Genomic DNA, 17,343 nt, shown 5'->3' on the forward strand with positions numbered 1-17,343 from the left:
GTACTGAATAACTAATGGTTAGTTTGGTTAGATGCTTATTTGGCTATGTTACACTTTATCATTTTATTTACTTGAATCTTGACAAATTAATTCCAATTAAACAAAGAGATGAGTATAAAGAAACGTTTCTAGGTTGGTGAGTTAATGGAAGATACTGTATGTAAAAACATTTACTATAGCATTGTAAGGACATAGGCCCCATTGTCAATGTAAATATGGTCTTTAAAAATAAACATTTTCATTTAGTAAAGCTAAAAGAGGTGTACATAATGTTGCAGCTTTTGGCTTTAAGCTACACTATTTTCTTTACAGGGCCACTGCCAGTCCTCCAGTGAAGCCTTAATATAAAGTGGAACCTACCTCTACTTGTCAGTAGTCACCGTTGTATTGTGGCCATATGGAATAAATGTCAGACTCAAGAGTAGGCCTAGAGCTTTTGACCCATGATCCACTTCAATACTGCAAACGTTTTGTTGAAATACTATGGTCTTATTCGACACCAATAACCCACTACTCGTTTTTTAAAGTTTTTAAAGAGAGAGCGGTGAGAAACCCTTCGAAGACACGACCGAAATTGTTAAAAAATGCCCCTCACAAGTTTACAAAGCAAGAAGCCAATACTAACCAATCAGGTGTGTTGGTCGTTTGACTGGCAGTTTGTTCACCCTATCAAGGACGAGCAGGGCCGGACTGGGACAATAAGTCAGGCCGGGAATTATACACCCAGGCCACTACCAGTTTTTTGGGCCATTTTGCTGGATCTATTTGTCAATTGTTACAGCGTTGCTGCCCGTAGTGATAGCCCTCTAAATCTACCCAAAAATAAACATATGGACATGGGTTACTATTTAAAAAAATGTGCAAATCTATTTAGGAACCTATGTGAACATATTTTAAGTGGGGGTGTACCTCAAATCTTATAGGGGGGTCCGGGGGGTCCCCCGGTAAGATTTGTTTTTAAATGTTGGACTTAAATGCATCAATCTGGTGCATTTTGAGGGGGAAATACACAAATACACAAGACTACTACACCCATATGAAACATAACTGTATACATTTAAATAATCATAAAATCATAAAAACATGGCCATAACCAATAACATACCATATCCAAGATGAAAAAACTGAAACTTGTTTATTTATTTGTTTTTGGTTCATTTATAGTTGTGAGTGTGTCTGTGCTCCTGAACCAGCCTCACCTGTCTCCCTCCTCTGCCCCTGCTCCTCTTTGAGGCAGCAGCAAAGACTAGTTTTAGCTCTCAACAAGTTGTAATAGTTTATCTTACCTTTTTTCACCTAGTTAACGTTTTTTAAAATTATTATTCATGCATTTTTACTAATCACTCCCCCTTCAAAATGGAAATATGTGTTTACATAAATGATGACCAAACCGTTTGAGACCCACTGAGATAACTTAGACTAAGTTAACTATCTAAGCACTCAGAGAGTAATTTACCTCACCTGAGCTGTAGTTATCAGTCTCTCAGTCTGACAGGAGAGGACTCTCCTCCACCTTGTTGTTGAAAAAGCTCCTTATATCCCTGAGCGCAGCTAGCTAGCACCAGATGCTAACAACAACAATACACGTAACCGGCGCGCGCGCTTTATCTCACTGGCTCGCGCCACACATACACTAACACACACACACACCCTCCCGAGCTTGAATGAAACACAGAGACCAATCGAGGGCTTTAGTGTATGATCTGTATGAAAGTGGCCATGTCGGCAGGCCACATCATGTGTAGACAGCCAGTCACCCTCTGTGAGGCAGAGTCAGACCCACATTTGCGCAGCGTTGCGTTCACAATACATACATAAAAAAAAAAAATCCTTAGGCCAGCAGGCCATTTAACAGGCAGGCCATCGGGAAACCTCCCAGTCCTCCCGGTGGCCAGTCCGGGCCTGAGGACGAGACTATTTCAAGAGGGCAGGCCCTAAAGTTATGGTGTTGTTATAGACAAGACACATGAGCATTTCACCCCTGCCAGTGTGCGTGTCTTGTTGCGCGGAGCTGTGTGGATTGCATGGAGCTCAGCATGGACTACAGATACAACTTTTAAATTCAGTCGGACAATTTACTTTTTATCCTGAGGACGTCTGCTCACTAAGTTACCAAGTAAGTCTTGTTTCTTTTGTTTTAGTCAGTTTTGATTGATTGATTGAAAAGTGTATTAACAGCTTGTATATTGGGTACAGTACAGTACAGCTCAAAACATACAATTGTTAAGGGGATGCAGACCAGAGAAAGACTTTCGTCTTGTTTACATCAGGGTCCCCCATTTCCAATTCATCATATCATTTAAGACATATAAGACATATTTGACATACAGATGGCTTATTTACAATTTACTTACAGGTGGTTTTTTACATACAGATTGCTGTCATGGCGCAGGTTTAGTGGCAAGAATTAACCTGACATGAGTTCCCGTACTGTATTACTCGCACATGTAGGCTACCATGTGATGCATGTGGAAAACTTCTCTAATGTAACCCCTTAATATTTTAATTTCTAACGAAAGTGTCTGATCAACAGAATGTTGCTACTTACAATTGCCACTTTGTTTTGTTTAGTTGCATGTGCATGTGCAACAGCGTTTATCCTATGTATTTCTACTTTCACAATGTTGACAGGATTCACTCGTGTTTCAAAACTCCCTAAGGTGTCATGTTTTAGGTGCAAACTATTCAGAGGATGTTGTCCTCTCTGACAGGGAGCTCACAGTGTCAGGCCCACAGCTGTGTCTTCACTTACCACTCACTATTTGAAATGACCTCGATTATTTTGCTACAGTGTATGCTTGAAATTAGCTACATGATAATTTACTAACATTTTTTTTCTTTTAATTCCAGAAGATATGGAGAATGATGTCCTATCCACTGCTGTCAACACCCAGGGGTCATGCCCTATCCTGGATGGACCCTCTCTTCCCTCCCCCATCAATTCTCCTCCTGTAGTCTCCAATAACATCTCTGCTTCTGCCTCTGACCTTGCAAAATCTTCATCCTCAAAAGAGACCACCTCAGAACCCAGAAAATTAACTAACTCCTCTCAAACATCCGCTCACACCATTTCTTCCCTTCCTTCTTTAGAGGGTTCAAAGCCATTAAGTCCCACTGTGCTCTCTGAACCTGCACCTAAACCCTCCTCTCCTCCTCCAAACAAAACTGCAAACTGCTCTGCTCCTGAAATCCCAAAAATGTCATCCCTTTCCAAACTCAAATCTGCCTCCTTCACATCTGCTACCATGGCTCTTAACACTCAAACAGATTCCTCTGACTCTTCCTCCCCTCCTGCTTCCACTGTGGATCCTGCAACTTCTTCCAGCGCTACTGTTAAACGCACCTTTGCCTCCATGGCCAAGCGGGTAATAATACAGGAAAGACTAAGGAAAGCCGAGGAGGATGAAAAGGATATAGAAGATGGTAAGAATGCCTTTGCTTTGAGTATTTGATTAAATTAGACTCCTAAAAAGTTATCAAAGCAGAGTTAACCCGTCTTGGATAAACATCTCTTTATCTTTACTTAGTCACCTTAATCTTGTTTTGTAAAGCAACTTGGGCTGCTTCTATGCATACAATGTGTCATACATAAACAGACATTAATACAGCAATTTAATTAAATTAAATAATGGTGTTTTTACTATCCAATGGCTCCATTTCATTCGACATCTACACTGTTAACTAATGGTTTTACTCAGTGACTGAAGTTCTAGAGAGAGTAAGGGCCTCCACATATACATTACCTTCTCCTCTTTACTGTTTGACTGGCAGGTTAAAAGTAGTCAGCATATGTACAAATACTTTGGCAGCGTCTTCCCTTTTGCCGTGCATGGAACACATGCCTTGGTGAACTTCTTTAGTAATGCTGATGGTTGGTTAATCTCCTATGTGGTCCAAATTGAAATATCTCAGCCACTATAAGATACATTGGCATGAATGTCTGTGCTTATATTCTAAAGGATGAATCCTAGAAGCGTTAGTGGTTCCATGGTCCCTTTTTCTAGCACCAACAGCAGGTTGGCATTTTTGGCTTTTCATGATATCGACTGGAGTGTCATGACTTTTTGTACAGACATCCATAGTGCCCAGACCATGAATTATAATGACTGGTGATCCCTGACCTTTTATTTGGCGCTTCTATGAGGTTTATATACTGTAAATATGGTTCTGAGAATATTTCATTTAAAAAGTTTTGTAATCCTTTTATTGTCCCAATTCCCCTGTACCGTATCACGTGAAAGCATGATAAGATCCATATGTTAGCATTGTCTTTGTGAATATGTTAGCTTGCTGACATTAGCATTTAGTTAAAAGCAGTGCTGTGACTATGTAAAGATTCACATGCTAGTATTGGCTAGCCTTTTTGTCTTGTTGAAGACATCGGGTACATACTCACCTTTTGTGAGGAACTTTTAAGGAACCAATTTACATTTTACAATTAATGATACCTATAGGTTTATTTGTAACTGATTTGAATAATTACTCATTTAAACTCTGATGTTTGTATTCCCCCTGCTGGAAGTGAAACAAACAACTGTAAAATATTTTTGCTGTACATAAGAGGCTGTGACATTTGAAATAGGGACACAGTCAAAGAGGATGAACCCTTGTGCTTAAAGGACACTGGATTGACAGAAGCAGTTATGAAACGCAATGCAATTTACAAGTAATGGTGTGACATAGTATCGATGAACAGTGTTGAAGAAGCTCTCGGGTCTTGTCACAGGATATCTGCTCAGAAAGACAGATGTACCTATTTGCACATTGATCCTCTGACTTCTAGTTATTCTCATGTTACAAGATAAGTCACGGGGATTCATTTATCACTGGCCGTTAACATATAGTTCACAAATCAGCACTGTGTCCCACTGCTCTTTCATTACAGGCACTCTCTGATACAAGTTTGTCAGTGACAGTTTTATGTAATCCATTGATTGAGTCGTTTTTGATCCCCTCTGTTCACCTCCAGATGACGAACCAGAGGAAGATTTGTCTTTGGAGCAGTTGGAGGAGAATGCCACTGCGGGTGATGCCAGAGCCCAGACCCGGGTGAGTTAAATCTCCCAGACTGGCACTTGGCATTGTTTTCAGTCCTGCTGGTTGCCTCAGTCTGGTTGTGAGCATGTGTCTATTTTTGTCCACTTGGAAGATGATTCCATGCTTTTCATATGATACACCAAAATACTTTTGGACATACAAATGAACACTTTTACAGTGTATTGCAGTGCTGCACTGAATTTGTAAATGTTAAAATATGCATACTGTCTTTCCTACTTTTGGCTTCTAACTGGTACATGTAAAAAGAGGTGCTGGCAGCAGAAAAAGGGGGGGCTTAAGGTGGAAGATGAGCCTTTACATTTAATACCCACTAGCTCTGAAAGGCTACATTCCTAAGTGGCTTCTTATGTGGCTTAATCTTTCCTCTGCTACATGTCATGCATTTTCAAATACCAATAACCTAAATAACCACAGGGAACATGTGTGCCCAGACCAAGACAGTACATGGATACATTAAGGAACAGATAAGATGATCCAATGCTGTCTATACTATAATAGACAAGCTGTGCATTATGTAAGACATGCTATGCAAACATACAGTCATACACAGTACATTAAAGTAAGGTATATAGTTACAGTATGAGAGAAGCGCGACTACATTGTCAATTTGATATTTCACATATATATTTAATGACCATTACTGAGGGGAACCTGAGATCCAAAATGTGAAAATTACTGCTCTATTGTAGTTATTGTGCACATGACATTACCCACTTAACATAACATTAAAGAACTTGGAAACCTGAAATGCGTTCTAATAAATCAGGTTTTTGAGATGATAGGCTTGTTGTATCTAACTACTTGCTTATCTTTCTTACAGTGCAGACGCTTTTCTGCTTGCTCTTGCCTCTGCTTACTTTTTATGCTGATTTTCCTATTCTTATTCTCTGAAAACTTCGAGCAGCGGCTCCTGGACATTAACTTATCACTGGGACAGTTCATCTTCGTAAATAGACGGAGGGTTTCAGCCATATTTCAACATTTTTACGACGACGTCAGTCTTACAATAGCGTGGCCTAGCAACAGCTAAAGCCTGGTAGGCTACTGCTATTTAGCTTAAGCTAGTTGGTAGCAAAATGCCTCCGTTCTCTACAGATGACTTCCAGAAACTTATACAGAAGATGGCTGTGTTGGAAATGAAAATGCAACGGTTGGAAGTTAACGTGGAAGTGAATGGACTATGTCGTGGGAATGACACAACTTTACCAGTGTTGCTAAGTAATGGAGAAGGGTATGCTAACTCACAGCTAGTTAGCAGCTACAAAGATTCCAAGGAACAGGAGGGCTGTGTACCGGGTAATAAATCTACAAGTGGTAGTCCTCCCTGGAACTCTCTGGGTGCAAAGCCTAAGAGTAAATCACTTCCATGGGATTTGGGAGGACGGATAACAGGCAGAGCCCAGAGCTCCGAAATCTGTGATGCGACCGGCTGGCCTGCATTGTTATCACCCAGGAAGAGCGCCTCTTCAACCCCTATTCATACTAGGAAACAGCCGTGGACAGCTGCTAAAGGGAGAATTACAAACAATCCTCCTAAACCACCAAGTGTGCCAATCCAGAACAGATACGCTCCGCTGACCGAGAACCGGAGATCTGATGACCTGGATAACCTGTCCTCTTCACGCAGCAGGGTAAGGACCAATAGCTACTCTAAAAGTAAAAGGCTAGAGGGAAAGCTAACGACTGGGCCTGAAACTCTGATTGTGGGTGACTCTGCTGTAAGAGATGTAAAAGGTCTGTGTAATAAGAACAACACCAAAGTACTCTGTTTTCCCAAGGATGTGGTCTCTGACTTGGCTGAGAAGATCCTGCATATTGGGGCTGAACATCCGACTGTGAAGAATGTGGTACTGCACATTGGAACAAATGATGTTGTGAAACAACAGTCAGAAGTGCTGAAAGAAGACTTTAAATGTTTGTTGGAAACTGCCAGCTCTCTAAATGCAGAGGTGTTCATCAGTGGCCCTCTACCGCCAGTCAGAAGAGGAGTGGAGAGATTCAGCAGATTGTTTGCACTGAACACGTGGCTTTCAACGGCCTGTACTGACCATTCTGTTCATTTTATTGACAATTTTAACTTTTTCTGGGATCGCAGACATCTTTTCAAGGCAAATGGAGTTTGCCTGAACAAGTCAGGAGTGAAATTGTTTATCTCTAACATATTCAACTGCCTGCGTCATCAATCTGTTCCCTCTGCCAAGGACAAGCGGCAGGAGGAATCAAAACACGAGAAAGACACAACACATCACGCAGAAAACCCTGAAGAATTATCACTGCACCCGCCTGAGGAATGTTCTGATTATGGGAGACATATGAGACACATGGAGGAGTCTCCACTGCCCGTCACCCCCTCCCCCCCTGTCAACGCCTTTGAGGATACTCCGTTCACCCTTTCACCCTCGCCCACCCTCCTGGAGATCGATGAACACACAAAGGAGATACAGAGGGTTGGCACCGATTCCTTCCTGGAGTTCAAAGACCAAACGAAGGCGATACGCAGGGCTGGCACCATGTCCTTTACCCCCCGCTCCTCAACGACGCCCACCAAAATCACCGCGGAGACGCGCACCATCTCCCCCGTCCTCATCACCGCGCCTACGTCAACCACCTCCCCCCCCTGGCAGCATGTCCCTCTACCCCCCGCACCATCTAGCCCGTCTCCATCACCGTGCCTACGTCGACCACCTCCCCTCCCTTCGAGGGGGCTTCTGCAGTCTCCGAAGCCTGATAAGGATGTGTGTGTACAAAACACAACAAACTCTTACTGATATGTGATGGGTCCAGGCTCAAGGGCGTATGGCACTCTCAACTCTTTCAAGGACATGTCGGGGCCCTGCCTGCCAGTAGCTTTGCCGATATCTGTGTTGATAGGTAATAGATTAAGAGCGGTGAATCATAGAAACAGGAAGCGCTCAAACGTTTGTGTGAGTGTATCTAATTTAGCAGTGATTGCATGTCAGCCACAGCTTGTTACAAAAAACATGACTGATAGTGTGTTTAACAAACTTAAACTAGCTTTATTAAATGTCAGGTCTTTAGCAGGAAAAACATTTTTAATCAATGATTTTATCACTGAGCACAATCTCGATTTTATGTTTTTAACAGAAACTTGGATTGAACAAAATAACAGTGCAGCTGTTCTTATCGAATCAACCCCTCCCAACTTCAGTTTTATGAGTCAGGAAAGAATGCATAAGAAAGGGGGTGGAGTTGCTATTCTGTTCAATGATGCCCTTCAATGCAGGAAGACATCTTATGGAAACTTTGATTCTTTTGAATATGTGGCCCTCCGGCTGAAATGCTCCTCTCGAGCTCTGTTCCTAAATATCTATAGACCACCCAAATACTGTGCAAGCTTTTTTGATGACTTTACTGAACTGCTGTCTATAGTGTGTATTGACTTTGACCGTCTAGTCATTGTTGGTGATTTTAACATCCATGTTGACAACCCCCAGGACAGAGGGGCTAAAGAACTGTTTTGTGTTCTTGATAGCTATGGACTGACTCAGCATGTGACGGAGCCCACGCACAATAAGGGGCACACTCTGGACTTAATTATCTCAAAGGGTCTGAATATCTCTAAGGTTGTGGTGACTGATGTTGCACTCTCTGACCATTCCTGTGTTTTCTTTGAGAGCTCTATTTCTGTTCACAAAAATGTTCAAAAAGAGGTAACCACAAAGCGATATTTAACTGAAAACACTAGGGAAATGTTTACTCAGAATTTCTCTTCCACACTTGCCCCTGCCAACATCTCAGTAAATGAGCTAGTAGATCATTTTAATTCAAAAATTAAAAATGTTATAGATGCCATTGCTCCAACTAAGGTAAAGGAAGTGTCTGGCAAGAAAATATCTCCATGGAGAAAGGCCATGACCGTGAAAACAGAAAAAAGAGAATGTCGAAAAGCTGAACGCAGGTGGCGAAAAACAAATCTCCAGGTTCACTTTGAAATCTATAAAGAGAGACTTGGCCTCTATAATTTGGAATTGAAAAACGCACGACAATCGTTCTTCTCTGACATCATTACCAAAAACAAAAACAACGCACGTGCCTTGTTTGCTACCGTCGACAGACTAACTAACCCCCCAGTGTCAGTAGCCTCTGAATTTCTATCCACCAGGGCGTGCAATGATTTTGCCTCCTTTTTCACTGACAAAATTCAGAAAATCAGACAAGCAGTCAGTGCCTCTGCATCAGGAACAGTAAATGTGTTGTCCCTATCTCCACTTAACATCAATTCAGACATCATGACACAATTCCATCAGATTAATGATAAAAACCTAGAGGACATTATTCAACTTCTGAAATCCTCCTCCTGCTGCCTTGATATTATTCCAACAGGATTTTTCAAAGATGTTTTGCCTTGCATGGCCTCAGATCTACTTCATATAGTAAACAAATCTCTTCACTCAGGTATTTTTCCACAGGCCCTGAAAACTGCAGTCATTAAACCGCTCTTAAAAAAGAATAATCTAGATGCTTCAGTAATGAACAATTACAGGCCCATATCAAACCTCCCATTTCTAGGTAAAATCATTGAAAAAGTTGTTTTTCAACAGTTGAGTAATTTCTTGCATTTAAATGACTGTTTTGATGTGTTCCAGTCAGGCTTTCGTCCAAACCACAGCACTGAAACTGCTCTTGTAAAGGTCTTTAATGACATCCACTTAAACACAGACAGTGGCAGAACTTCAGTGTTAGTATTATTAGATCTCAGTGCTGCGTTTGACACTGTTGACCACAGCATATTACTAGACCGACTGGAGAACTGGGTGGGACTTTCGGAAACAGTTCTGAATTGGTTTGAATCCTACTTAAAGGACAGAAACAACTTTGTTTCTATAGGTAAATACACATCTGAGTTGACAAATATGACATGTGGGGTTCCTCAAGGCTCCATCTTGGGGCCTCTTCTCTTTAACATCTACATGCTACCACTGGCTCAGATAATGAAGAACAACAAAATAAGTTACCATAGCTATGCAGATGACACACAAATTTACGTAACAATTTCACCAGGAGACTATGCTCCAATTCAAACACTGAGTAAGTGCATTGAACAAATCAATGACTGGATGTGTCAGAACTTTCTCCAATTAAACAAAGATAAAACTGAGGTAATGGTTTTTGGAGCCAAGGCAGAACGTATAAAAGTTAGCGCTGAGCTTCAGTGTGCAATGTTCAAAACAACAGATAAAGCCAGAAATCTAGGTGTAGTCATGGACTCTGACCTGAGTTTCAACAGTCACATTAAAACTGTTACTAAATCAGCCTACTATCACCTAAAGAATATATCTAGGATTAAAAGACTAATGTCACAGCAGGATTTGGAAAAACTTGTCCATGCTTTTATCTTCAGTAGACTGGACTACTGCAATGGTGTCTTCACAGGTCTCACTAAAAAAATCTATTAGGAAGCTGCAGCTGATTCAGAACGCCGCTGCTCGAGTCCTCACTAACACTAAGAAAGTGGATCACATCACTCCAGTTCTGAAGTCTTTACACTGGCTTCCTGTGTGTCACAGAATAGATTTCAAAATACTGCTGCTGGTTTATAAAGCACTGAATGGTTTAGGCCCAAAATACATTTCTGACCTCCTGCTAAATTATGAACCATCCAGATCTCTCAGGTCTTCAGGGACTGGTCAGCTTTCTGTCCCCAGAGTCAGAACTAAACATGGTAAAGCAGCGTTCAGTTATTATGCTCCAAATATCTGGAACAAACTCCCAGAAACCTGCAGGTCCGCTGCAACTCTGACTACTTTTAAATCCAGGCTGAAGACTTTTCTTTTTGTCGCTGCTTTTAATTGAACTATTCATATCTTAGACTGCACTGTAACTTTTATCCATGTACTTTTTTCTTTTAATGTTTAATTGACAGCACTGTAACTTTTATCCATGTATTTTTTCTTTTAATGTTTATTTTATTAGCTTTTCTTTTTAATGACTGATTTTAAATGCCATTTTCTTAATCTCTTTCATTTTTTGTAAAGCACTTTGAATTGCCTTGTGTTGAAAAGTGCTATATAAATAAACTTGCCTTGCCTTGCCTTGCCTTGCCTTGCCTAACACAGACAGAAATATATTCATATGGTTTCACATGATCTCGTCCCCCTATAAACAAGCACATTTAATGATAACTGTGAGAGAAGAAAGTTATGCAATGACAGTTAAGATTAGAAAACAGTCACTTGATATGCCTCTGGCCTGGGGCCCTGCCTCCCCCAGGCTGACAAACATTGGCACTGATGGCCACGGTGACAGGGAATTATGGGTTGTTTAGTCATCTGTTGTGTTACATGTACTTAACTTTGAACTTTCAGATTGTCACAACTTTCTACCAAAGAAATACAAATAGTGTGCCTTGAGTATCATGCAAACTAATGGCTGACTTTGTGTGACTGTGCTTGGATCAAGTTAGATCAAGCCCCCACGCTAATATCATCTCCCCGTCTGTATTTCAGCTGGCTCAGCACTACTTGCTTCTTTCTGAAGATAAGGACACAGAGCTAAATAGTCGTCTGGCTGTTAATTGGCTGATTAAAGCAGCTAAACAGGGAAGAAAAGGTGCATCAAGGGCACTGCAGCGCTGTTGGATCCAGAGAAAAGGTACCTTTACAAAATACAATAAACTGTAATTGTGTTTATAGTTTCTTAACTGTTCTTTGTCTGTCATCCTCTACTAGGAATCACCCCAGAAAATGAGGTGCACGTGCGCAAGTTGGCAACAGAGAGTAGGTTTGAGCTGGCTGTGCGTAAAGCAGCCATGATGATGTACTGGAAACTGAATCCTGAGAGGAAGAATAAGGTGGCTGTGTCTGAAATGCTGGAAAATGTCGGGCAGGTCAATGCAGTGCCAGGTGGGATGAATATCGAACTGTAATAAAACAAAGAAGAAGATTATAACATAATATTTTATTTCTTTTTATTTTGTATTTGTTTAACATTTCTTAAACAACATGCCTATACACAGAATTAAAGTCATGTGGACAAAGACAACATCAACACCATATCGAGCCTTTTATGAATTTTGACAACAATCCAGCCTTACGTACTACGAACTGCTCAGATTGCAGTAGCATCTTGTTATGATAGCTTCCATTGGGTCAAGTATATCATATATTTGTCATTTCATTATTTGCAGCTGTCATGTTGAAGAATATCACATTACATGCAGGCCTCCAGGAAAATATTTTTAACTTGAGTGATGTTGTGGTCGTTCTTTAACAGTAGGTGGCACTGCAAGCAGGAATCCTGTCCCAACCTCAGGCCAGACCCAGAAAGTATTGGAGAGCATGGTCAACAATAAGTGTAAGTATGCGGACAGAGGACACACACAAACCAAGAATATAATACGTTTTATTTTATAACCGCTTCCTTTCTGTGGTCTAAGCTTCTCAGATGGTGGACCTGGATGACTTTGTAGAGATGACTAAAAAGTATGCACAAGGTATTGTCCCCTCTACATCTCAAACTGACAGCCAGGTCGAGGCCAAGACTGAAAGCCCTACGCCTAATGACAGAAGAGAGGAGGTGAAAGACCATATCAGCAAAAATGTATGTGTCATCATAAAGACACAGGTGACATTATATGTTTAATTGTAACTATTCTGATATTGTGTTTAAAGCAGAAGGCTGAGCTGGTACCATCGACATGCAAGAAGGCCTATAAACGATCTTGGAGTTTTGGCCGAAGTGGGATGATGGACAATGGGGGAATGCAAAAAGCCATGGACATGAAATCACGCTTAATGGTAATCATAGCTAGTGTAACAATTCATTCTATACTGCTTAAATTATCCTTCATTACCTTTTGTTGTGGATGTTTTATGCTTGTTGACTTAATTTTCTTTCCTGGTTCTTGAATGATAATGTCTCTGGTCTCTCTGTATATTTGTTTTTCCTCACTTCAGATTCTGCAGTACCCGCTGCATGCCATCATTGAGATGAAACAGCACCTGGTGGACTGGGCGTCTCGGGCCGGTGTCCAGTGGCTGAGCACAGTCATCCCCACGCAACACGTCAACGCTCTTATTTTCTTTTTCATCATCAGCAACCTGACAGTTGACTTGTTCGCTTTTGTCATCCCCTTACTCGTCTTTTACCTGTCCTTCATCTCTATGATCATCTGCACATTGCGTGTTTTCCAAAGCAGCAAGGTGATTTATTTTTATTGCAAAAAACATTCTTGCTACATGTTTTCTGTTCTGTCAAGTAGATTATGTGGGAAGTTTTCCTTTTTGTCAACGCCTCTTTTACCATCTATGCCAGTGACTCATTAAGTAGAGTCATACAGTCATTTTTTTAAGTTTCAAAAATCACACCAATTTTATAATAAATCTGACCTGTTGCAATAACATGAAATCGAAATTTGCAGTTTTGGTGGTACTGCTTTATGAATATTAAAAATCTTATTTTTAACTCAAAGTATTCATGGGGACACACCCAGGGGCATACAGATTTAGAGCCCCCCATGGCTGTAATCTGAAAGATTTCACTTGAAGAGACACATACCAAATATTAAGAGATGCCAAATGCAAAGAAACGTAAATAACACACACAAAACAACTTCAAGTACACACTTAATGAGTAAAAAGAGGCACTTAACAACTACAAAAAGACACAACAACAAAAGTAGTTTGTGCCCAAATGCCCAATGTCCCATATTCCTCCTATAACTTTTAGCAATGTCTTTTTTTTCTTTGGCCTTTCATTGTTCTTCTATTTTCTGTCACAGACTTGGGAGAACTTCAGAGCCCTGACATCTCTTCTGATACGTTTTGAACCCAGCCTGGATGTGGAGCAAGCAGAGACCAACTTTGGCTGGAACAACCTTGAACCATACCTCTACTTTATTGTGTCCGTTTTCCTCGTCATTTTCTCATTCCCTGTTGCTGATAAGGGCTGGATCCCCTGTTCTGAACTCTCCACTGTGGCCATATTCTTCACTGCCGTCAGCTACAAGAGCCTCAGCCCCACTGCTGCGACGTATGCACGCCGGGCAATGGTCATAGAGGTTAGACAACACTGGCACAACATTATGATCAGAAACACAGTTTTGCATGTTTTATCCTATTAACATAAAAGGCGGCGTGTGGTGCAGTGGGTTGTGAGTTGGTATTCGGATCAGGAGGTCACAGGTTCAAACCCCACTGCAGTCAGCATGTCGTTGTGTCCCTGGGCAAGACACTTCACCCCAAATTGCTCCTGTGGGGATTGCCCACAGTATTGAGTATGTAAGTCGCTTTGGATAAAAGCGTCTAACAAGGGACATGTAATGTAATAATGTAATAAAATCACACGGGTATATTTACCAGTTACACTTCAACACAGAATAAAGCAAGTTAGTAGTTTGTCGATTTTCGACAGCTTCAAGGAAACCCTTAGTATTGTTTTGTGTGAATTCTCAAGTTTTTAAAGTTTAGCTTGAACTAAATCAAGTTTTTGTTTGTACTTTTAATCCAGGTCGCATCGTCTTTGTGCTGCCTGACCCAGTTCCTGCCAGAGAAAATGACAGTGCTCCGTTTGCTGGGGCGCACCGTTGCCACACTGCCACTAGGGGAGTCAGTGGTGCTGAAGCTCAGTCTCCCCTGCCTGCTGTATGTTTACCTGTTCTATCTGTTTTTCAGGTAAGTAGGAGAAAAGTGCTCTATTGGATGTTTGTTTAATAACAGTTCAAATACTGGATTGTGTCAATGGGCTTTAAAGTCCACTGCAGCTTTTTTTAATTATTATTTTTGCCCTTTGAAAATATATATTTATTTTCTCCTCTTTCCCTTTGTTCCACCTTCAGCATGGCCAGGATGCGTGGTTTCAGAGGGACGTACTGCTTCCTGGTTCCATACCTTGTGTGCTTCATGTGGTGTGAGTTCTCTGTGGTGCTCCTCCAGAGTTCCTCTGCCGTGGGTCTGATGCGCACCTGTGTGGCCTACTTCCTCTTCCTGTTTGCCCTGCCTGTTTTGGCTTTTGGCCTCGCTGCCATGCTCTTAATCCAGGTCTTCAAGTGGTTCCTGGAGCTGGAACTGATGAAGGTGATTGTGACCCTGGTGGTTTGTGCCATCCCTGTCACCCTACGGCTGTGGACACGGTTCAGCATGTCTATTCTGGATGTCTTCCACTCACTGACCCACCGCGGCCCAGTCAAACTCATCTTACTCTGTATCTCCATGGTGATCCTGTTCTTCTCTATCTATGTGTATCATGCAGAGGGACAGAAAGTGTACAATTCCACACTGACTTGGAGAAAGTACAGTCAGGTGTGCGGGCCACCTGCCTGGGAATTGAAAGGCAAGGCCCAAACGCAGCTCTTCTGTAGCCACCTGCATGGCCACAGAGTCACCTGGATAGGCCGTTTTAAGCATGTCCGGGTGGCTGATACGGATAACGGGGCACAGTCGGTCATCAACATGTTGCCAGTGTTCTTAGGAGACTGGCTGCGCTGCTTATATGGAGAGAAGTATCCCAAATGTGAACCAAAGAATGATACAGTTGCAAACCTAACAGCTGCCAATTTGGATGCATCTGCTACCTTTTCACTGCCCATGTTGCTCGGTACACAAGAAGAGGAAGAGATGTGTGAGATTAAGGCTCTGGCCAAGCACACCTGCCACATCAAGCGCTTTGACAGCCACCTCTTTGCGGTGACAGTAGGGATGATCGGGGATGCAATTGTGGAAGACCCAGCCAGGGATATAGTCCTAATAGCCAGCCATGAGTTCAAACAAGTTCTGCTGAACATAAATCCTGGTAATATGGTGGAGTTCAGCACCAAGTTGGACGGAAGTCTAGGAGACCGAGCTCCTTGCTTCGAGTTGAAGGCAATTCGCTGTCTGGAATGTGTTTCGTCTCTGCTGACTGGAGGCAGGCAGGTGAAGATAGAAGGGGACTGGAGACGCACCACAATGAGAGCCTTGAAGTTTGCCTTTGATTTTTTCTTTTCTCCCTTCCTGTCAGCAAAAATCAACACATAAGTAAGTCAACACGACAGTCAAGCTAAAGTATTAAGGATTCACTTACATCTCTTCAGGAAACTATGCTCTTCTTTTTTTTTGCATTGTGATCATGTTACTTATGTAACTTGTGGTAATGTTTACAATTTGATCCTACATGGATCTACAGTTCATGTTTACGTATTGCTTTTTTGACAATGCAATAGTTATCGTAACTTTAACGTTTTTCAAGGTAGTGCATGAGTTTACAAATATTTCACTTCTATGGTTCACATAACTTAAAAGCAGTCAATAACGGTCAGATATCAGCTTTGGGTTTAGACTTCTGTCACACTTGCTTTAATCCTGTTAAACCCAGAGACAAAAACAAGTATTTATTTTTATTTTTATCCAACATTAAAATATGACCTTGTAAATTCACGTTTCCATTTCCAGTATTGTTTTACATTTGATAAAAATCTGTAATTTGAAGGTGCAAGATTGTATGCAAAGAAGCTTTTGTTAAGTGCTGATTTCTACTAAAGATACAGTACACTTGTTGAGAATCAAAAGATCAGAGTGAAATGTATTTTTGATAAAGCAATATTGTTGCTGCTTTTAAGGAATGTCTTACTCATATTAGGAATATGTTTGCATGTACAGTATGTGTGTGATGTAAATGTCCATCTGGCTATTTATTTATGTAGGTTGTGTGACATATTATTTATTCTTGGGTCTGTTAGCAAAACATTATCTGGCTCTGTTGTCTTAAAAGTTTCTGGTCTTAATCTTATTTTTAATTGATGATCAGATTGTTCTGTGCCTTAAGCTACAATGTGCATTACATTTCAACTTAAAAACTAAACTTAAAACATTGACCTAGTTTTTTTTTCACGTTTGCATTGAGGCTGTATATAAACCCACAAACTTGTCAAAGTATGCAGCTGTAGTCTCAGTTTCATGGTTTGTATTTCGTACTCGACAACAAAATACCACAGCTAAGATGTCAAGGGTGAAGGGACTGAATTCACCGGTAGGTGAAACTTCTTAAAGTAAATTATTTTTTGGGTGGTTAATCCGACTGTAGACATACCAAATAAATATTGAATAGAGTTCATTCCGTAGAAATAGAGGGCCAGTAGTGTGAATAATTGAAATGACTTGTTTTGCTATATACTGTAGTACAGAGTGCCTTTACATTATTCTGGTGTTGCGATAATAAAAAAAACGAATAAATTGCCACACATTTAAAATATGCAACGTTGCCTCACTATATAAATAGAAGTATTAAGTATGTCTTTATTGCTTGAGCAAATTATTCGACTAAAACAGATTAAATAATTTTGAACTGTAC

The 17,343-nt window shown here is 41.0% G+C and overlaps 1 protein-coding gene across 1 annotated transcript; it reads left to right on the forward strand.

Annotated features, from left to right (window-relative positions):
* The first annotated feature begins 1,997 nt into the window (after window positions 1-1,997).
* On the forward strand, window positions 1,998-17,287 carry wfs1a (Wolfram syndrome 1a (wolframin)). The gene is made up of 12 exons (XM_034211728.1): window positions 1,998-2,116; window positions 2,851-3,423; window positions 4,970-5,049; window positions 11,526-11,670; window positions 11,748-11,921; window positions 12,292-12,372; window positions 12,455-12,618; window positions 12,690-12,815; window positions 12,975-13,220; window positions 13,799-14,077; window positions 14,527-14,690; window positions 14,855-17,287. The coding sequence occupies exons 2-12, from the start codon at window positions 2,856-2,858 to the stop codon at window positions 16,029-16,031; spliced, it is 3,204 nt and encodes a 1,067-aa protein (XP_034067619.1). The 5' UTR covers window positions 1,998-2,116; window positions 2,851-2,855; the 3' UTR covers window positions 16,032-17,287.
* Window positions 17,288-17,343: the final 56 nt, after the last annotated feature.

The sequence above is a fragment of the Gymnodraco acuticeps genome, unplaced genomic scaffold, assembly GCF_902827175.1.
Source record: "Gymnodraco acuticeps unplaced genomic scaffold, fGymAcu1.1, whole genome shotgun sequence".
NCBI lineage: Eukaryota > Metazoa > Chordata > Actinopteri > Perciformes > Bathydraconidae > Gymnodraco > Gymnodraco acuticeps.

Coding starts and splice junctions, on each gene's coding strand:
- wfs1a (XM_034211728.1), top strand. CDS start 2,856: ATGGAGAATGATGTCCTATCCACTGCTGTCAACACCCAGGGGTCATGC. Junction 5,050..11,525: donor ATGCCAGAGCCCAGACCCGG/GTGAGTTAAATC, acceptor TCTGTATTTCAG/CTGGCTCAGCACTACTTGCT. Junction 12,619..12,689: donor AAGACCATATCAGCAAAAAT/GTATGTGTCATC, acceptor TTGTGTTTAAAG/CAGAAGGCTGAGCTGGTACC.